The sequence below is a fragment of the Malaclemys terrapin genome, chromosome 7 (genome assembly GCF_027887155.1).
Source record: "Malaclemys terrapin pileata isolate rMalTer1 chromosome 7, rMalTer1.hap1, whole genome shotgun sequence".
Lineage (NCBI taxonomy): Eukaryota > Metazoa > Chordata > Testudines > Emydidae > Malaclemys > Malaclemys terrapin.
In genome coordinates this window covers 79847400-79870688 of record NC_071511.1, presented here as the reverse complement: position 1 = coordinate 79870688, position 23289 = coordinate 79847400, and the positions used below count along the sequence as shown (strand labels likewise).

General features: G+C 37.7%; 1 protein-coding gene across 3 annotated transcripts in view; it reads right to left on the bottom strand.

Moving 5' to 3' along the window:
• The window catches only part of ARID5B (AT-rich interaction domain 5B), a 148852-nt gene that overhangs the window by 22948 nt on the left and 102615 nt on the right, over positions 1-23289 (bottom strand). For 2 of the 3 annotated variants that reach the window (XM_054035073.1, XM_054035074.1), the window contains exons 5-8: positions 20732-20844; positions 13161-13365; positions 10557-10609; positions 1015-1112 (exon numbers count right to left, since the gene is read on the bottom strand). In XM_054035073.1, coding sequence (XP_053891048.1) covers positions 1015-1112; positions 10557-10609; positions 13161-13365; positions 20732-20844 — 469 coding nt within the window. Of the gene's footprint in view, positions 1-1014; positions 1113-10556; positions 10610-13160; positions 13366-20731; positions 20845-22229; positions 22332-23289 lie in introns of those variants that run through there. The other variant, XM_054035075.1, reaches the window with a different exon arrangement.

The window sequence follows — 23289 nt, the reverse complement described above, 5'->3', positions numbered from 1 at the left end:
TTGGGGGTACTGATGTTGGAATTTAAGATTAGCAATTTCCCCCATAGCTATGGTATTGTATCCAGCAACATGTCCAATATCTAATGCTCTACAGGCAGGTGCAGAACTCACACTCATATAGCTTAATTGTGCAATGCTTTGCGTGGGCAAAAACAAATGCTTTCCTCCTGACCTCCACAGGCAGCCACTTTATAACCTGGAACATGAGGTCAGATTTCCCTTATTTGAACTTGAATACACACACACACACACACACGATTAATAGTAACTGTATAAAAAAAGCAACAAAGAGTCCTGTGGCACCTTATAGACTAACAGATGTATGGGAGCATAAGCTTTCGTGGGTGAATACCCACTTCGTCAGTCGCATGACGAATAAAAAAAGAACGTCTTTCAAAAAATTCTAGTTACAGTGTTTTATTTAATGTGTGTTGGCTTCCTAAACCCTGGAAGTTATCATCTACATTGGAAGAACAAGAAATCTGCAATTCTAACCAGCAACACTGGCTGCAGAGAAAAACAGAGTGTTGGCAGCAGCTTCTATGCAGGGAGGAGAGAAGAAAGTACCGAGGAATAGAAATGCAATGCTTTGCATGACCTGCAATATTAACAGCATCCAACAACGCGGGCCACTCCATTATTTTGGATCGCCTAATTTGTATTCCTGAAAATTTCTGAATACAAATGGTAGACTCAATTAGTTGTCATTTTGTATTTTCTCTTTAATATGTTTTGTTCAATTTTGCAGTTTTTCTACTAGAAATGCTATGGTAAAATGTAGGTATGAAGCAAAAAGCAATCAGATGCATGTTTTGTTAGTTTTGCCATTGGAGACACACACACTCTGGTTTAAATTACAGTGGATTATAGGACTACATTGTTGGAGGAATATTTACTATGCCTTTAAGAGAGCTCTCTCTCTCTCTCTCTCTCTAATTCTTTACAAAATGGTTTGAAGGCTCTCCAAATTAATTTTTTCTTTATTAAACAAGAATTTCATATTAGTTATCTTACCTTTCATAATGTCTGCGAGTACATGTAGCAGCACTTGTGCTTCCAGGGTTACCACCTAATTCATCATAAATATGTTTCCATTGTCGACGGGCTGTTATCTGTAAAAATGGCAATGGAAAATTTAATCTTGCATCTTTACAGATTCTACAGCATTTGAGTTCACAGCAACAAATGCATGTGTGGTACTTTAGAACCGCATGCAATACAAATACCATAAAAGCCCTTGCAGAATGTATAGTGTTCCTATGCTTTTTTAGTAAGATTACATTATATTAATCTGTTTTCTTTTTTCTAAAATGGAGTTTTACCACTAGTTCATTGTCAAATCACTAGCAATTCAGTCTTGCAATAAAGAATCTCAATCAATATAGGGTCATTACCATCAGAAGTTATGCAGACAAATCCCATGGTACATTATGAAAATGAACCTAGAACTAACCACAAATAATGATTATGTAGTTATTTTAACTGAATTAGAGAAAATAAATCTGTTGCAAAATCCAAATCCACCACAGACTCCCTAAATCCACAAAAGCATAGTCTGTAACTCTATATGTTACAAGCTGTTTATTTTTATCCATTTATGTCAGTAAAATATATAGATCAAATGGTAATGAAATCTTAACTTACTCCAATATTAATATCTGAGCTATGTATTTTATTGGACTAAGTCGATGAAAATAAACATCTTGTAGCATATTGAGTTGCATTCCATGGTTTTGTTTTTTGTACAAAAATTAGGATTCTGCAGAATAACAGATGGAAGACCTGGCAAAAGAATTGTTTCTGAATACCACTTCATTATTTTATATATTCTGCTATATTTAAAACAGGAAGAAAAACAGGAATAGGACAAACATAATAGATCACTCTCTTCTGCATGCAGCTCATAAAGAGGGCCAGTGGGAAATTGTGGGGAAAAGATTGAAACAATTGTGGGGGAATTTTGTCATTTGCTTTGGAATGCTGTGGAGCTTAATATATTCAGACCCAGAGGCTTCTTCAAAGTTACCCACAGAGCTGTCAATAGAGTTCACTTAGGAGCTAAAGGCAGCAATCAGAACAAAACAAATATCATAACTTGCAATCTGGGGCCTATAATTTTAATCTAAAGAAGAAGAGATTAGTATGGTAGTTAAATATTACAGGCTAAACGGTGCCTTCTTCTGCTTTGCATAAAAGGAAAACCCTTCCTTTGCAGAAAATATGCTCTGAAAGCAAAAGGATAGCTGGAGATATGTTATTTGGTAATGTTATAATTTCTGTGAAGGTTCCTGACGTTTATCATTTGTCTAGTTCTCATTAGAAATAACTGTCACCTACTTCTAGCTGCAGGTAAAATTAAAATGCTATGGTACTTTATTCATCAGTAGCTTGAGCTTGTCACAGAAACTTCTGTGAAAGTATTTAATGCATATATTGGGGAAAATTCAATATTTAGCTGCAATCTTCATCCAACCTTTTTGTTTTACATAAAGAAATGACTGCATTCACTCTTTTCATTTCCTTCTTCCTTAACCCACACAAAGCCTGCAAGCAAGAGGGGAATAAGATGTGATATATCGCAATTAAGGGACAAATTTTGGCTAAATGGATGATTTAAATAGGAGTCATACCCTCAACTGAGGTCACAGTTTGGTCCCAAGTGTATTTTGTTCAGATTCTTAAATCACCTCACCACCGTAGTATCTATTTATTACTACTGTCTGTCATCACCATGGGGTTAAACTCACAGCTCAAAATGTTGAAGTCATAAATTGAACCCCATAGTGATGTGAGCACGTGAGCATGAATGGATTCTTCTTCCGCAATTAACTGTTTGTTAAGGGCTTGCTCTTACTTCCGGTGAACTCAACAGGAGTTTTGCCATTGGCGTCAATAAGAGCAGGATCTGACTTGATGGGGTAAATGCTTGGCTCTGATAAAGCTGTTTTGCACCACTTGAGCAGCACAAAACAACCTTAAATCCAGCCAAGCTGTTAGCTCTGGATTCTCCTGCTATAGAGGAATCTCTGGATAGTGTTGCAAAGGAGTGTGCTGTGGACGAGTTGGAGGACAGTGATCCCAGGGTACTGCAGTGGCACCGTGGGGGTTGTTGCAGGTGGCTGTAAATTAGAGCAGCCAATAGGCCTCCAGCAGCCCCAGGGATCAGTGGAATGCAAAGGTGTAAAAAACCTCCATTGACCCCATCTTCTGTCCTGAGCCAAGCACAGCTGAGCTGAATCAAAGGATTCAGCGGGGGCAATGCTTGTTTGGCTGAGAATATTTACACTACTTATAAGTTATACGTTAAAGCAGAAGGTAAGAGTCAGCAACAAAAAGATTACAGGTTCCATTTTCAAAAATGCCTAAGTGACTTAGAAGCCTAAGTTCCATTTTCAAAAGTGATTTGGGCACTTAGGAGTATAAGTCTCATTGGAAGACAATGGTAATTAGGCTCCTAAATCACTTTGTCACCTTTGAAAATTTAACCCTAAAACTGAAATGTAACAATTTCTTTAAATTAGTATAATATGCTTTATAGATTTCTGTCTCATCTATACTAATAAAAATATTATTATTTACATAATATGTTCATTAAATTATTTATTTCTACTACAAATTCAACCTGCTGTAAGGGTCAGTACGCCACTGAAATCAATGGGGTTGGGCCTTCTTATGTCAGGGCTAAATTTAACATGCTGATATAGTGAACACAGCATGGCACTGAGTACCTCTTGTGCTTGAAAGTCTAGTTTTTATGATTAATGCAATACAAAAAGGCCCAAAAATGTGATTATAATTTCCTTAATCAACCTGAACAAAATACTATAGTGTGAAAACTTTACAAAACAGAAGCTATAGCTACTGTCATTCAGGGTATGATCATTCAAATTTAACGTTAATATTGACCAGGTCAACATCAAAGCTTACTTTGGTCCTTTTCCTTTAATTGACATCACTCGCATCTGCCTTCAGTGATGGACATCCTAGTGTAACATGGGAAAGGCGCTGTTTGGTACTGGTTTTTCCACTGTCGTTATCCAGCTACAGTATATACTACACAACAATTAGTTAAGCTAGGTCAATACAAATAGTGTCCTGACTTGGAAAAAGTGTTAAATGTATTCTTGAGTAAGGGCATGTCTACATTAGGGCATTATTTAAAGTGTATTAAACCCATGTGGATGCTCTCATTCTGAAGGGAAGTGTTGACAGTTTTTGAAGGGGATTCGCGAAAGCTAACTAAGGCTACTGGATGAGAGTATCCACATGGGGGTTTGATGGGCTTTAACTCGTGCATTAAATTCACACCTTTCGTTAATTTGGCTTAACTTTCCTGAGTGCCATTTGTATAGGCCTACTCTAATACTGAATGCTTCAAAGGCTGAAACTACCCTGGTGGGTGAAATTTCTTGTTTATCCTTTTTCTATGCTTCTATCAGTGTTCTTGATAAACTTTGCTCCTAAGGCCAGAATGCTTGGAATACCCAAATCCCTACTCTACATTTCAAGGAAGTTGCATCACGTGTCACCCTCACCTTCACCTGCAGTGGCTTTTCTCACCAGTGCTGTATTTAGTTCCAAAGTGCTTTTCAAAACTCTCCAGACATTTGCTCCATTCTACCATTCCAAGCTCATTTACAACAATGTGGCTCTATTCATTATAATGTGCCTTTATGTATTTAAGTTAAAAAACTATTTTCCAAAATATATTCTGTGTGTCCTCTTTTTGAATGCTTGAGTTTCTTACATAAATGGCCTGATATACGCATGCAAGGTCGTGCATGTGGAAAGATGTAAGCGTGTCCTGAAAGGTGCTGAGTCTATTGTGTGTGGCTGTATACCTTCCATGCTGAGCACCTTACAGGACTGAACACACAGAGGGCTACTTTTCAGGCACTTCAGACCTAATCTCTGTGGTAATCGTAGAAAACATTTTAGGAAATCCTAGGGCAGTAAAGAAAATGAACTCTTTGCAGTATCCTATCTGCAGTACCTACTGCTAGCTGCCTAACACAAAGGCAGTATGTTTGGCATACATTTACTATGAAACATACAAAAATAATGTTAGTTCTTGTGCTCCATTCCAGGACCTCTAGCTTTTCAAAACTTCATGACATAATTCCTGGCCAACAGAATTTAAAATTAAACAAGAGATGGGTCTATGCAGATGCGTGAAGTCAGATTCAGATATCATAAGAACAAAGACAAACAATGATCAGTTACACATTACTATTACTATTAAAATTAAAAGCAACAACATTATATATATAAAAGGAGAGGACTGCTTATAGAAAAGCTTTTAACTGATGCTTCTGCTTTAAAACATTTAAAAAGTCTTTTACACAATAATCCCCATCACCAGCTCTCGCTCTTTCACAAAGTTTAGCATTTGTTTATTTCATGCTGCATACCTAACAATGATTTAACGGCCATGATGCTGACCTCATGTTTGTATGGCACTTTTCCTCCAAGCAGTATCTCAAAGGCCTTTAGATACTGATTTTGCACAAAACATATACATATATATATATATGGCTTTGCATCCCACTGCTGTATAGGCATCTTTGGGGTGAAAACTGGCAATGGTTTAATAGCATATAGCAATACTACGCGAACAGTTAGGGCACAGAGTAAAGAAGAGTATCACAGCTAATTCAGAACAGAATAATTAATTATGTACATTGGATTTTAGCCAGAATACCAGTGACTGATGCCTTAGGATCTTGGGTAACATTTTCAGAAGCTCCTAGGCTACTTAAGCTGGGTCCCATTTTCAAAAGCAATTTAGATGCCTACATCCCATCTGGATGTTAGTACATCCAGCACCACGGTGTCTCCTTTAAATATGCTGACATAATGCTCTAATGCTGACTCAGAGAGAAAGGTGTCACTTCCTGATTCACCAAAAATAGCTCCTTCAACACTGTAATTTCCCTGGAAGTCTCCCATCTAAGAACTGCTCCAGCCTGACCCTGATTAGCTTAGGAAGAGTGGCAAGATCCCAGTCCAAGGTAGTACAGCTGCAGTGACATTTAATTCACTAGAAATGGAATCATTTTATCTTGCTCTCAGGGGTGTTGTGAGGCTTTAATTCATTTATGTTTGTAAAGTGCTTTAAGGTCGTGAGGTGGGAAGCACTATGCAAACTACTGTATTACAGTAAAAGCTTTGTTACTGAGCATGTTGGAGGAATGGGGGGGTACCGGTTAGTCAAAAATTCTGATTAACTAAGAGTTATACTTACCAATGAAGGGAGGGAGTTTTGGTGCAAGAGGGGACTCAGGGCTGGGGGGTGGGGTGCAGGAGGATTTCGGGGTGCTAGATCCAGGTGGCACTCACCTGAGGCGGCTCCCCGCAAGCAGCAGCATGTCCCTCGGCTCCTAGGTGGAGCCTCATGCCAGCGCTCGGGGTGGGGGCAGCACACGGAACCACCGTGGCCATTCCTCCACCTAGCAGCAGCAGGGACATGTCGCCACTTCCAGGGAGCCACGTGGAGCCAGGTAGGAAGTCTGCCAGCTCCGCTCCAACCGGACTTTTTATGAGATATCAGAAATGCCGGTTTCTAGAGCTTTCCTTTTGGTAAAGTGCCAGATAACACAGCTTTTACTGTATTACTATGGTAGATGTCGATTTCAGCAGCTAAGCTAAATGCTTGCTTGAAGGGAAGTGGCTCCAAAGAGATGGCTCCATTTTGTGAGGAACTAGCCAAGCCTTTGTTTTTTATTTAGCCTGCACTATGAGCCAGTGAGAGTTATATGGCACTGCTAATTCTGTGACTGTGATATTACAAAAATGTTCTGACCCTTCACTACAAATAAGAAACTGAGAATCTTTAGTAGAAGCACAAATATAGATAACACATTTGGACTGATAATGACCTGATACTAGCAAAATACATGGTGTTATGCTGGTTTTACACCAGTGAGAGATCATAATCAGGCGCAATGGGCTTACACTGATGTTAAATGAATGTGAGAGCCAAACCACATCAGTTAACTTCAGCCCATTATACTATCTCTGCTTTACCAATAAATGCGTGTAACCACTTTTAGGACTCTTTAAAAGAGTTTGCATGCTGGGATAGGGAGGGTGGGATGGGGAACGTAAAATCTGCCAGCTTTAATTATTCCACTGAATGTGAGAATGTAAACTTTACAGCTATTTCAATTAAAAAGTATCTGCACATTCTAGTCAACAGCAGTCAGACAACTTGCCATTGTAAATGCAAATGGGTAATTTTAATTACACCTATATTTGCTTTCCGTTTGTAAAATGCATGCTACCTTAAACGACGCCCATGTTCTATAGCTATATATTTCTAAGTGTTCTTTTCTTTATGACAAGAAAACCCCTATTTCTAGACAAAAGAAAGTTTCCAATAGGAATATCACTAGCTCTTATTGCCCCCAAACAGAAAGGTGAACAGAAGCTACTTGCAGCACAGAAAGCCACGGAGAATAATTCTTTCATCCACCCTCCACAATCATTTACTCCGAAGGCTCCATTTGGCTTGATTTGTAGAAAGTGTTGAACACTCAGAGCTCCCATTGACTACAGGGGAGGGAGCACATGCTTAATACCATTTGGGTCATAGATTTCTTCCTATGTGTGTGATTGTGCCAAAACTGGAGATGTAAATGGCTAGCCTGAAATAATCCCACTATCTCAAACTCACACCAGAAGTTTGGGAACATTTAAAGGTGACAAACAAAAATAAATAAATTCAAGTGGACTACTTAATAATCAGAATACAGGATAGATTTAATTGAGATCTACTTATACTTTATTTAAGAACAAATTCTGCTACTCTTTAAATTGAATAGGTCCCTGCCATGCAGATAGTCCTATCAGTGTCCATGGAGTTATTTGCATACTAGAATACTCTGTGTGCACATAGGTGGCAGAATCTGGTCCTTAATAAATTGCACGATCACTAATTTTGCTTGGGAATGAGTAGGTCTATCCATGATTCTGGAATAAATATTTCCGTCCATCCCATTCTAGCCCCATGGGGCCTTTTTTATCTCTCATCAATGCAAACAATAGAACAATTAATTACACTTTGCTAAATTCCATGGTGATGAGTAGTGTGTGAATGGGTCAGAAAATGAGTGAAAGTGGATGAAAGGGACAAAACACTCTAACAGTCTCCAGTTTAGCATTCAGGATTACGAGTGTACTGTAGACGCTGAGGAGTTGGACAGAGGAAGAGGTGTAGTAGGCAGGGCCGGCTCCAGGCACCAGCTCAGCAAGCAGGTGCTTGGGGTGGCCAAAGGGAGGGGGCAGCACGTCGGGCTCTTCAGCGACAGGTCACTCGGTCCCTCTCGGAGGGAAGGACCGGCCGCCGAATTGCTGCCGAAGAAGAAAGTGGCGCAGTGGAGCTGCTGCCGATCGCGATCACGGCTTCCCCCCCCCCCCCCCCCCCCGCCCCGCCGCTTGAGGCGGCAAAAACCCTGGAGCTAGCCCTGGTAGTAGGAAATGCAGCTAAAGCAGCATCACCCACTACATACAAAATTTAATTTATACCCAAACCATCCTCATCTGTCCCAGAGCAAGACAGTTCTTCAGTTCTGCTATAAGAAAGTATAAGTCTCACTGATTTCAAAAAGCGTGGATCAGGCCCACTGGCTTCAATCAGAGTTATTCTAGATTATGCCAGAGCTAAATCAAATATCAGAATATCAAACTGGTGTAAAAATTATATTCATTTTGCACATCCAGTTCCTAACTACCCTACTTTTGTGCTTACACATCTTTTGTGATCAGCACACACTACCATTTAAGTTTCGGTTGAATAATCCCAATGAGCCTGCTTTCCTGGAAATGAGGAATGCCCCCATCATTTGAAGACATCTATTAATGAAAAAGAACAAGAGGTTTGAGAGAGGGATGTACTGCCACTAATTTATATTGAACAGTGATACGCCTCATATTTCCCCTCAGACCCTCATTCCCTTTGCCCCTTTCCATTACTGATGATAATCTCACTATTTTACCTGTCACCCAGGCTCACACTCTTGGGTGTCCTAGTCAACGCCTTCCCTCCGCTCCACACATTCAGAATTTCCCCAAATCCTGCCAGTCTACCTTGTTTAATATGCCTAAATCCATCCTTTCCTCTCTCATTCTGGCACTAAAACCCAGATTTATGTCTTGCTTATCCTACTGCAAACTCCTCCACGCTGGCCTTCCCTGCTTCTATCCTCATTCCCTGCAAGTATATCCAAAACATTGCTGTGAAAATTATCTGCCTCCCTGAGCATTCTGAACATGTCACTCTCGTATTTAAATCCCTTCACTGCCTTCTCTTGTGTTCTGGATCAGGTTCAAGTTTTCAGTCCTTACCTTCAGCGCATTTTACAACTTGGTGCAATTACTCATAGTTCATAATTACTCTAGATGCATATCTATGGTAGCTATTTGTGCATATATATATACAGGAACATACACACATATGGGTGTATTTAATAAAGATGTTACATGTAGATTAATGAAAGGCAGCTAAATCATAAAAGCCAAATCAGACATTTCTATTATGAACACTAGATACTTGGTTTCACAAAATCTCCACCACACCCACCCCAGTATAGCGATGATATTAATTAATAGAACAATATGCTTTATTGTGTGGAAAGAAAGAGTGTTTAATACATTTTGGCTCAAATCAGTTTGAGTTTCTTGATTTTGTGTTTCTTGTCATTTCTCAACAGTACAGATACATCCCAGATTACTTCGTAAACAAAGCAAAAATAATTTCCCCCAACCAACTGCAGCAGGAACTGCACAACTTAATCAGATCATTGTGTGCAAAGAAAATATTTCCAATGACGACATCTTCCTATGTCAATTGGTTTTTATTACAGATGTCATCTCTATGTGCGGTATTAATGCAGCTCTTTCTTCTCATTTCAAGATTTTAATTTAAGTTTGTTGCTCTAATATTTTATTAGTTCAAAATACATGCTCTAAAATCCATGGCCATCAAATTTTCCTGTGAGCTAAAAATAAACTGCTCTTGTCAGATATGGTTAGTTGATAAAAAGTGTCAGAGACTTTTCTGAATTACTTTGATAACTTCCTGTTTACGTGGTACTGACCCTTGTCTAATAAAGGTCTTTTACACTAGCAAAAAGGAGAAGATACTGCAACATACTATCCCTTAATGGCAATACTGATTACTTTTGAAAGCCTTTAATACATTTCCCATATTAGACATGAACAGATGTCAGAGATGTTGCCAAGTGAAATTTCTTTTATGCAATCTTGGCTTGTTGTACAATAATAGCCCTTTCTCAACATGGGAAAAAATTACAGACCCAACTAATTTCCTTGACAGGGAAGAGTTACATATGTTTTCCACTTGTAGTTTTTACGACAAGTTTAAAATTTTGCCAAACCTGGAACTAATTGGGACCATTTCCAAAAATGGCCCAATAAACCCACAATGTGTACAGCTATTCTAAAATGCAGTAAATGATTGTTTGCTTTTACATTTTTTTCTAACAGGGGAAAGTTAGATTGCACAATTATTCCATTTAAGTTACTTAAACACTTACTGTTTCATATCCTCCCAGTTTTTGAGCAGCTTGAAACATAGTCCAAAGGTTAACTGTTAGAGGGACAATAAGTATTTAGATAAGCATTCCATTAACCAACTTATTTCAAAGAAATGTAAATTAAACAATTATTTGAAAGAAAAATAGAAAAAATGTTCACAAACTCTGAAAAAGCTTTTGAGAAACAATTTACAAAAGGTATTTACATAATTTGAAGAGTAAATGTTACTCCTAACTATATATTTTAAAAAATTACATGTGAAGGAACACATTTAGGAATGAAAATTACATTTAGACAGATTTACGGAGTTTATTCTACTTTTCTAATAAGAAACACAGTATAATAGCTGCATTTTACAAGTTTCCATAACTCTGGCAGTAAAAACTAGCACAAAGACTATTATTTTTTAAAAAAGTTTGAGTTATCAGTAAGAGCTGCAGCCCACGTGATATAGAGCAACCATTCACTAAACAACGCTATCTTATATCTACTGCAGCTCAGATAAGGGCCTCCATAATCAATAAACCATAGGGCCGTGTGAGAATGCACTAATGGAGGGAGAATGCACACACATCGTATTTGTCCTAGCACATCAGCACACATGTACAATAGACAGCCATAATTTGGTTGCAAGTGCTGGCAAGCTCAAAGGTGGGAGACAAGATAGAATTACCACTATATTTATTACTTCAGAGTTGTGGTGGCCCTGCCTTGCCTTTTGTGCACTATCAAGCACTGGCAGGGCTACATGGTGGTGGAGGTGGTGGAAGTGGTGAAAGGGGACAGAGGAAACACCTTCAATACGGCCTAGCAAGAGCCACTCTTCTTTGCACTCCCCCTCCTGCATAATGCCTCCTTCCACATGACTGCCTTCCATCTGTCCCGAGCTGAGCAGGGCCATAATGTGATGTGTTAGTTCTTTCATTTATTTATGTGGTTTTAATTGACAGAAGGGTAAATGATGGTGATCCTGTATTAAAGACCTATGCAGGATTTCAGCAACACATAGTGACTCCCAGTGGCATTCATACAAATATTTCAAGCCAGAGTCAGCAATAATGCAGCAGATCAAAGAGGACAGAATTTGTTCACCCACAGGGGAATTCTCTGTTGTAGTGTACATACTGGTTCTCCCCTCTAACCTATTTATATTGACAATATTTACACATATCATGTCAGACAAATATAGAGCCCAGTCCTACAAACACTTACACACGTGAGTAAATGTACTCACAAGAGTACATTTACTCACGTGCTTAAGTGCTTGCAGGACTAGGCCCATCTACTGTAATGTATGTCAAGCAACCCTATACAGTTCAGCTAAATATTATTGTATGATCCTACCACAGACCTGGGTATTTTGGAAATAATGGCCTTTCTTATCATTTGAACTGACAATATCTCCTGGTTTGGGGCGTGTGGGATAAAATGAAAATAAAAAAGCACTCTTCCACATAAAATGCTCAGAAAGTCTCATTGAATCCTGTGCTATTTCAAAGCTATCGAGAGCTTTGCTTAGGCCTTGATTTAATCTGAATCAATGCATAATGCAACAAAGCTGTTCATAGTACATTAATTTTACTTCTATTTCAAGCAGCCAAAACATTGTAATCACTCAGAGTTATATAAGTTTATAATGGCTGCTAGAGGTCTGTTGCAATCAGTGCCAATTGCTATTAGGTATGTAAATTGTTATGTAAAACATACAGGTTTGACATTCTTCATCAAAATAACACATGGTTTTAATCTTTGGAGATACGTTCGAGTAAATAATATTTCAAACCATGGATTTCTCCCTTTAAAGTAATTTAAGTACCATTCAATCTATATATACATAGATATACATACGTACTGTATATATAATGTGTGTGTGTGTATATATACATATACATATACACACATTTATATTTAGACACACACACACATAGACACACACACACACACATATCCCAGGTATAGCTTTTGTTGTAAACTCTGAAACAGCCCTACTTACTATGCAATATTTATGCAGAATTTAGTTACAACTGCATCTTCTCCACCTACAATTGCTTTACAAATTGTGTCACTAAAAACTGTACATGCCAAAGCAATTCTAAACATTGTATTCTGTATTAAACAGATACAGACTATTTTTATAGTCTATGAAGTCAGTAATTTATTGCCTATAAACAAATTTTTAGGCTTAAAAATATGATCCCTTTTGTGCCTTTCTTGACCCCCTTTAAATGTCTCCCTTTAATATCTGTCTTTTCATAAAGAACATCTGGGCACAATAAATGTACGTCACATTATTAACTCAGAAGAAAGGCATTACAGATACTGCAGATTTACAAAACAGAAAACTAGAGAGTTTTCAGTATGCCTATTTCTAGTCATAATCAGTGGATTTAAACCTATAAATATCCTGCAGCAACTGCCCCAGAAGGAAGAGATGCAAATCTAGAAGTAAGAGACAGTAAAATGTCTGGACTGGAAAATGTGTAAATATAAACACAGTCACAAAACCGAAAAGGTTTTAAAATAGTCTCAGTGTATGAATGTTTTCTACAAAGAAGCCAAACAGTTCTCAAACGTCAACAAAATTTGATAAAAATTATACTTACTCTGCTTAAAACCTAAATAGGGTATTCGTTCAATGGGTGTTTTCCTTTCTTTCATGTATTTATAAAGTGCCACAAGGAAAGCCTGCTCATCAGCTCTGCACTCTTCACCCACAGCAACCTTTGATTTATCTTCACTTGAGCCTTTTTTACAGTTGCTGTTGTTACTTTTGGATTTGGGCAAAGCTGACTTAGCCTCACATTTTACCTGGAAAATGAAAAGATGTCATATCAGATCTGGGTCATTGGCTGACCTTTAATTTGCATTTAAAAGATGAACAAACTGCTCCCACACCCTTGCTTAACAAGTGTGTTCTTTAACATGAAGGCCAAACCACACAACTGAGTTGAGGGTGGTAGGAGGAAACTATTTATAGAGCTATTGCCTTGCTCTGAATCTTAGTCACAACATTTTAAAATGGCCACATATTTAAAAAACTGTTGTAATCCAACAGCAATGTTCTTTCCAGATCTGTATTTTTATTACCATCCATCACTATTCCACAGAGAGCTGCCAGCCCTCACAGACAATCAAACAACAGCAAGATGAATAACCACCGTCCTTTAGGGCTTGATGCTGTGTGCTCCTGGGAGATAGTGAGCACCCTCAACTCTCACTGATTCCAGGGGGAGGTGCGGGTCTCAGTACTGCACCGGAATGCCTAGCACCTGACAGCATCATGCTCATAAAGGCCACAACTTTTTTTGTGGCCCATCAAAATATTAGGCCAAATCCTACAGGCCTTACCCAGTCAAAAGTCCCATTCCCAGCAATGGCAGGTCTATATGATTTTGGACCTAAGTCAACAGGGCTTAAGAATGTGCTCAAAATTAAATACTTTGTTTAATCAGGGGGCCATTTAATGTGAGCCATTTTCTCCCTTTTCCCATGTATACCATCAGCAGCCTCCAGACACACACAATTCCCAAAACTGCCCATTTTCCTGCTGATACAGCCAATGATATTAGTGTGCCAATAAGGGAGTAAACAATATGAAACCATGTTAATTCTCCAGTATTGGAAACAAGAAAAACAAGAGAAGAATTAGACTAATCCTGCAGTCCTTATGCAGATATGATATTGCACCCGATAAATTAAATTTCAATCCGCTAATAGTTTATGTCTCTAGATAATGAAGAGTACAATGAACATTAAAAACTATTTTTGGAAGTTAGCCAACCGGGGTTATTTTATAATGTGTGATCAATACTTTTCCAGTGAATACTGGTAATAAAAAATACTCTGATAGAGGGGGTGATGATGGTTATATGATTTATTTTGGAAACTAACTGTTCCTTCTACACATGTACGCATTACAAGAGACTGTCCGATGTTTCCATAACCCGGGTGGAACTCTTCCTTGTGTCTTCAGAAAGGGATAAGGGATATTATAAACAAATTATTTAATTTCAGTGCCTGGAGGGAACAGCATGGACCAGTAGCACAAACATTGGACTGAGAGTCAGGAACCCTTGGATTTTAATGATTGACTGGCACTGATTCACTCTGTTGCTGTGAGTTGCCAGGGTTAAGTTATTTAATCTTGCTGTGACTCAGTTTCCCCTCCTGTAAAATGGGAAATTTACACACACATCTGTGTTTTGGGAATAAGTACTTTGAAGCTGAAGCGTGTTAGGCAAGTGCCATGTAGAAATAGAAAATAAACCAGAGAAGAGTCAAATTATCAAACATTTTAGTTATGTCAAATGAAGTTATCTTACAAACACTTCTGCATTTTTCTACCATTTTAAAAAAAGCACAGGCAGGTCTCTTTTCCAAAGCATTAAAACAATGATTGAGGGCAGGATGCTTTCTTCTTCTTATGTGGGCTGAGGATGGCTGAACTGGGAGCATGAAGGAAGGAAAAAGTGGCAGTTTCCCAACATTGTCCCTGTCTTCTTGGAGAAACCTCTCTGTGCAAACTCAAGGGAATAGCCTTTTGGAGTCTTACGTCTCCACAACAAAGAATCATTGGGATTAGAAAATGGGGTTTCCCTTAGAAGATTTATTTATTTATTTATTTAATCCATCCATCCATCCATCCATCCAGGTGCTTTCCCTGTATCGCTAAATATTCTCTGGTCTGATGTTAGGAAATATTCTTCCTATGATTAAATATATTGTGTTTTACCTTTTAGTCATATTTATTGTTATTGATGAGACTTCTCTAAAGATCAAAGCCGCATTGAGAGCACAGTGAAACTAATGGAAGTCTTTTCATTAACTTCAATGGGCTTTAGATCAGGCCCTTATTTATTTATTTTTTTTTGGAATGCTAATTCCCTGTTTTTTTCCTACTCTGGTTACCTGGAAAATTATTTAAAGGAACACCCTTACAAAGTTGATATTCTATTATCATTATCAATGCTATGCAGCAGGCTAAGTTACATCTTCCAGTATAATAATTTCAATAATTATTAGGGTTTTTTAATTGAGCCATAAATTTGTTGCAGGATAAAACTTGGAATAAACATTCTCAGACTGGGAGCATTTTTAATTTTCAAAACACACCTGCTAGAAAAAGTCCATCGGCCCATTTTCAATATGTTTTATTTTAAAATAGGGTGATACAAGTAAGTACACATAAAATATAAGTCAGAAGAAGCCTTATTCAGACAAAAGCAAATTAATGGTAAGGGAAGTTATTCTCTAGTAGACAAGAGGGGATAAAGAAAATAGGATGAAAAAAAGAAATTGGAAGTGGGGAATCTGTATGTAATACACAGCTTCCTCCACCTCACTACACAGAGCAGTGAGGTCAAAGTGTTTGCAGAACTCAAAGGAGCCAAAAATGCCAAGGAAGGGCACATAAACAGTCTCAGATTTGATGATCCCTTAAGAAAGGCTGCAGTGTTTCACTCTCAATGTTCCAGGCACAAACCTAGTTTCTGGAACTTCACCTCCATGAGACAGACAATATGAATTAATGATCATTGAATAATTAGGATCCACAGAGCCAAATTCTGTTCTTGATTAAACTGGTATAAATCCAGCATAACTCCACTAAAGTCACTGGAGTTACTCCATGTTTACACTGTCATAACCAAGATCAGAAACTGACCCAAAATTCTTATCCCTCTAAACCAATGGTTTTCAACCTGTGGCCCAACCTGTGGCCCTGGGGCTCCCCAGACTATGTCTAAGATTTCCAAAGGGGTCCATATAATTTTTAGGGGTCCGCAAATGAAAAAAGGTTGAAAACCAGTATTCTAAACACAATCTTGGATCCAGTTAGTAAGTGTTTGCGAAGTGTTGGCTACTTTTTTTTTTTTTTTTTTAACTTCCCAGAAGGTATAAAGATATGGACAAAGACAACAAACGGGGGTGGGGGGGAACCCTACTTGGCCACATTCTCTGCAGCATTCTTCTCAGTGGGCCTTACTGATTCTCTTATAAAGCCAAATTTATACATTTCTTCTGTAAGAGTTTAACTTCTTTTCATTATAGCCACCCCGGACAGTCTCCCCATATCTCTTTCTAAAAAAACTGAGACATTTCCTTATACCACATTTATACCAGGTGAGTGAAGGTGGAATCCCCACACACATACTTTGATGTATCCCCTTCACTATATTTGAGACCAGACTTCACCTGGATCCAGTAAACTATCAGTTACTTTCCAGATCCCTGGGAAACTTATCCCAACCCAGTTGAATTGATAATGGTTGGCCCTGGGAAAATCATTTAGCTTTCACGTGTGTTCAGAGAACTCTAAACTCCTTCCCTGATCATTCAATTTTATAGTGAAGACTGGGATTTTCAAAGAGACTTTCAATTGGAATTGGGTGCCCAATTCCCATAGGCCCCTTTGAAAAATCCCAACCCAAAATAAAGCTTGATTCCCCTGTGGCAAAAATGACAGTCCACTGCCAACAGGACGAGGCTGAGAATAGAGAAAGTGGGTATAAGGAATGGGGAGGTATTTCTAGGACAACTCTGGAAATGTCTATCCATGTCTTTATTATATGCTCTAGCACTGGATGTATCTCACTCATGGCAAGGAGATCTTCCAATTATTGACAATGGGGACAACGCTCATGGATAAAACCTTACACTCATTTTGTTCTGACAGAGTCCACATACACACCTCACAGTTCCCTAAAGAACCAGATTAAAGTATTTTAATTAGATAACGTTGGAGATCTAAGAATAACTCTTTAGGTCTGATAGTGTGCCAGACCACCTGTGACTTTAGGAAGAGCATATGCTGATAACATAAACGTATTTCCCAGCCCTTGCCACACAAAAGAAGTGAGAAACTGATTTCAGTATTTGCACTAGGGGATGTTGTAATGAGTACATTCATTTAGGGAACAATTTCCATGTTTAACTAATTAATCCTTCTACCTCTTGGAACTGGCAGATCAGACCATTTTAACAAATCTTATAACCCATCTTTATAGACGTTGAATGGGAACTTCTATGGCAGCACAACGCCAAGAAAACAGGCTGGTTTAGTTTCAGATGTGGTTAGGTTCGCACTATACCCAAAAATTGTGGAAATCTGTTCAGTAAGGATGACATATGAAATATTAAAGCCTCAGGATTCTTGGGAAAGTTTAGGCCACTGTTCATAAAAGAGAGAGTTTGAGATATTTCTTCCCACCTGGGATGAAATCCTGGCTCCATTGAAGTTATACGAGAAAACTTCAGCGAGGGCAGGATTTTACCCCTTGTATCTTTCAATCCAAGGATACTCCTAATTGGTGTAAGGTGGACAAAAAGGGCAGCACAAAGATCAAATGCAAGAGCAGGCACATTGCCTGGTGGAGGTGTGGGTTTCCCAGTACAGAACTCTCAAACCCTGGACTGTTGATATAGTGCTGTAATTCAGTTTTTAAAAGGCTGCCTGAACTGGAATTTATTCAGAACTGAAACCAAATCAAATGCCTTTGTGTGTCAAGTAATAGAAAAAGTCCACACTCTTGTTTGCTCATAGTTAAGATAAACAAGCTTAATGAAAACTAGAGCCGTAATGGCTTTGAAAGCTTTTTAATCACTCAGTGACAGCTAAGAACATGAAGTTTAGCAAGTGGTTATTACTATGTGGTCTGAGCTAGTCTTGTACATAATCCTGACAGGATCAAAACCTCAATGTTCAAAATCCCAGCACTTTTCCCATTTACCTCACCTGTGGGGGCTCCAGATACAGGAGAGCTGACAGGCCACTACCTCCCTCAGCAAAAGCCGTCTTCCATAGGAAACTGTCCGTTTGCTAATAACAGCAGTCAACAATGGGATGCCCTGCATCAGTGTAGAAAATGGTGTAACTACTAGTTACAGGTAAGTGTAGGTGAGACAAAACCATTTCCAACACCATTACCAAAAACAATATTGTGACTGACACTGAAAGCGGTTTTGTCCCATCCACACTAGCAGTTAAACCATTTTCAACACTGGTTTAGGTGGACCCGTTGACAGCTATAGTTAGATATGGGCAAATTTCATAGGACAGAAGGGGGGGGAAATCTTCAGGGGAACCCAACCGGGATCCAAATGTGACATCTGTGTTACCCAAGCATCCGACAGTAATGGTGAGAAACTGGGATGTTTTCAACCGTCTCCACAAAGAAGACACAAAGTGCTAGGCAAAGACTCAAACAGCTTAAAGTTCAAAAAGCCTGTGTTTGAGTCACTCTGATTTGCTGGGCACGCATCCAGTGTTGAATAAAACATACACTCAGTCCTACAACACATATTCATGTGAAGAGTCCCAGTGAAGTCAGTGGGACTACAGGCACGTATAAGATTTTCAGCATCAGGGCCTATATCATTAACACTGTTATTTTTATAATGAAATACAATTGGACAGGATAATGACTATTACTAATGTCTGCACAGTGACAAGCACAGTGTGGCTAGATAAACAGGTAGATATTTCTTCTTATATGAAATATTCTGACGTTTGATGAGTAAAAGCGTCCACATTGATAGAATAGTGATAATCAGATAAGGTGGGTTTTAAAAAATTACCTACATTCACATTGTATACAGTATAGACCATAATTACTTGTATGGTGCTACCTTCTGTTGTGCTTAGAAAATGCAGTCCATGATGTGCTTTGCAGTACAGTGCTGAAACCCACAAAGCATGGGGAATTTAGCCAAATTGGAATATTTGCATTGCAGGCTTTGCAAATTTGTATATATCTAAAGCTACAAAGTTCTGACAAAGTCCTAGAATATTTTTAAGGGTCCTGAAAGTCAAAACATCAGGATCCAGTTCCTTTTAATTGATGTCTGGGCATAACAGGGCACACAAAGGAGAGTAATGCTGATTTAAGGACAGAGTTTCATCATTAACTTTGGATTTCTTTGCTGTCATCAATTTATGACATTATTTTAACATAACTGAAAGCTGGGGAGTAGGGTTTACCTTCCTATGGGTAACAGAGAATACAACACTTTCACTTAACCTCTTTAACCCTGTAATCTCCCCAGGACATGAAGCATGTAAAACAAAAAAGAATTTGGATGGCTCTGTAGAGGTTCACTGTATTGCCCAAAGAGAGATTCACAACAATGGAAATTCCTTTCAGATGCACATCCATAGAATTTGCTGAAATGTAAAATTCAAGGAGTTGGCATGGAAATTAAATCTACGCACAACTACTTGGTCAATATTTAGAGTATCATAGTGACAGAATTCGTGCTGCAATAGGTACGAGCCTATTGGTATGTCCCTCTCTAACTTTCTGTCTTTGCATCTTACAACTTGGCCCTGACAATTTGCTCTCAAATTTAACTTGCCATAAATGTCTTGAAGGAGCCTTTAGTGCAAATTATTTTTTTTAAGAGAAAACCAAACTCATATTTAAACCACACAAACACACACACACCGAACAAAATACAAAGTAAATTAATCTACAGAAAATTAGTTTTAAAATAATGTTAGCAGATGGACTGAAACCCACAAAAGCCTAAGAGTTAAGCCTAAAATTACAGACTGACAATACAACCTTCACTCATGATGTGTAGCTAGGTACCGCAGCCAATACAGTTCACTATGTAAGAACACATACTATTCAAAGACCCCTGGAATGTCTAGGCACAACAGCATGTGTTAAAGATCCAGTCCAGACTTTTTGCTTTCATTCTGAATTTCCTCCTTTGCCTTCCTTTTAAATCAGAACCTTAACATTCCTCCTCTAATGTACTTTTTTTGCTTCTTGGAAATCATTCAGACTCTGTTTATCTTCAAATGTATATTTAGAATTACACTGTAATGGTTGAGAATGGCCCTACTAGTTTATTTTTAATATGAAGATACTGTCACAAACTATTTTGTGTGTCACAGAAAACTAGCACTAGATGCCATAAAAGCTTAATTACTGCCCTTTTCCCAGTCAGCCCATAGCCTTAGATTTTGAATAATTAGGTTCTGGGTGATTATTGCTGTTAGTAACTTCTAAAGTGGAGGCAGTCTAAAGTAAAAAATACAACTTCTTGAAAAGAATCTGCACTTATTTATATGAAAAAATTATACTCTAAATTTGAAACAGTCTATTAGACAACAAAGAGGACTGTATCTTAAAAAAAAGTGTAGTTAAGAGAATACTGCTAAAAGATTTACCTTGGCAACAGCTTTGCTTTCAGAATTATTGTTGGAATCTTTAACACCATTTAATGAATCTCTTCTCTGTGGGCATGGCTTCTTTTTGCGTGGTCTGCCTTTAAGATTTGGCGCTGAAAATTAATTGAGAACAATTTGAGGATATTCTCTTATACAGGATTTTTAACAGCTGAAAGCATAATAAATCATTCCAATAAAATCAGTCACAGATATGTACACATCTATCTATAAAAAAGCTCATTATGAGGTTCTCATCCTCTATGGGTTACATCTTGATATACTGTACTATACATTTCTATATCATATCTCTCAAGGTGTATATGTTATATTTTAACATATCTAATTAATATAAAGTCAAGCATTTGGCTCCAAAGAACACTTCCAGAAAGTGCAAGTATTTCTGCATGGTATCAGAAGAACAAAATAGAACATTGATACAGAACTTTGCATTAATCAGCATGATGAATCTATTTTATCCAAAGTGTAAGTACTAAGTGGTGTTTTAAATATTTGAAAATATCGGTCCTTCAGAAGAGTTTTGAAATCTTAAAATTCCCAACAAATATAATGAGTTTTAATACAATATGTTATTCCTATCAAAGTTCTTTCATTAAGAAAAAACCCCAAACTATTTCTAGAAGTACAAAAGTATTAACATAATTGATTGATGGTTTCATAAAACATAATTGTTAGATACAATACATCTAAATTAAAATTAATGACTTCCAGTTTTATCCAATACTTAAGATGTTTTGGTAAGATAGCTGTGAAATACCATACTGAATAAAGCCTGGCCATTCTGAGCTATATTTAGAAAACTAGTATATAGGTCATACAAGAGAAAAAAATATCAAACTTCTCTTTCAATTGTTATAGCACAAGACCACTTATAACCCACATACAGAAATAAAAGGCAAAGCAGATGCTTTGTTCAATATTAAAAACGTCCTGCATATGCTTTCAAATTTAAATCAGTCTAAGTCACTAGACAACTCCAGTAACATTAAAAATGATAAACAATCATTAACTAATGACTATACTGGAGAAGATAATTTGCTTTAAACCTTTAATTTCTAGGTAACCATTGTTTTCATTACTTCAAGGGATGATTATAACAATGTCAGAAATCTAAACACCACAAACCTCTTGAGTGTCTTCTAATTGTTTCTAATCTTACATTTGTTACACAGTAAGCCAGTGATTTCAGGACATTTTACATTTTAATCAGGTTGCAAACACAATAAAGGGTGCTACTTTGATTGTATACTTTGAACAACAGTGTCATTTTTGGTCTGTTTAGGAAAAAAAAAAAAGATAGCAGTCCTAGGTTTAAAACAAGAAGTCCAAAAAACATCCTTTTTTTGTTTCAGTACTGACACACTGTAAAACATCCTCTGAAGCACATTCTGCTTATTGAAAAGTACCAGAGAAAGCAATGCTGAAATTGTCCTCCGAGGCTAACATGCAAAATCAAACAAAAAGATAAAGAAATTATTACCCATTCCAGTCGACAAACATCTGTCAGATTTATATCTGTACTCATAAATGCTACAGCATGTGACTGCACACTACATCCCTGGAAGTCTCGACTTGGTGTGGATGTCAGTCTTACACAAAATGAGCTCTAAGAGTATTTGCTCTGTGCTTACAAATCCCCTCCCCCAGCTACTCCATTACTCATATAAACACAGATGAGTGACTAGCACAGAGTGTGGGATGAACTCGCTGGACTTCAGCTTTTGCTGCCAGGCTGCCAGTTAGTGCCTTACTATCCCACCTTATTTATAACTGTAGCTTGTGTTTTCATCTTAATTGTTTTGCTGATCCTGACTTCTTGTATACTGTTGGGACGTCATATTGAGTTCTACAAATCCTAAGCTACACATAGCCTTGAGCCAAGGTGTTAATATCTTGTTTAAAAGACACTGTGTAAAAAAAATGTTTCCTCAATTTATAACAACTTGACACAAGTACTAAAATGTTAATGACCACTGTAGAATTAATGGACCAAATTAATCCCTGGCACAATTCTATTGAAGTAATTAGAATTACAGGGATGAATTTTAGCCCAATATACTTTTATTTGAACCACTTTTTATTTATTTATTTAATTATTTGGAAAGAAAGAAGCAGGACTAGTTCAAGGCTTGATGTCTTTCAAAGACATTTTTTATCCTGAGTTTTGGCGTTGTACTTTGTTTCATACTAAAACTCCTAATGTTTTGTTAAAAGCTTTAAAAGCAAAAAAAAGCATTTGTTACTAAACTTCCAGGTATACTGAGCTTGCATATAAATACAGTTTGAATTGGAAGATTAAATGGCAGGAGTTAAACAAAACTGTTATAAAATCAGGGTTCTTTTGCATTGTTTCAGTTGCTACGGAGTCACAGCAGAAAAATGGCTCTTTCTAGAATGCTCTAGAACTATCTCACATATGACATACTAGCATTTTACTTCTAATTCAAATACACAAGTAACAGAAAATCTTCAATATAAATGAATACTGACAATAGCCTTTCATTCTGATGGCTTAGGAGAAGGCATTTGCCTCTAAGATC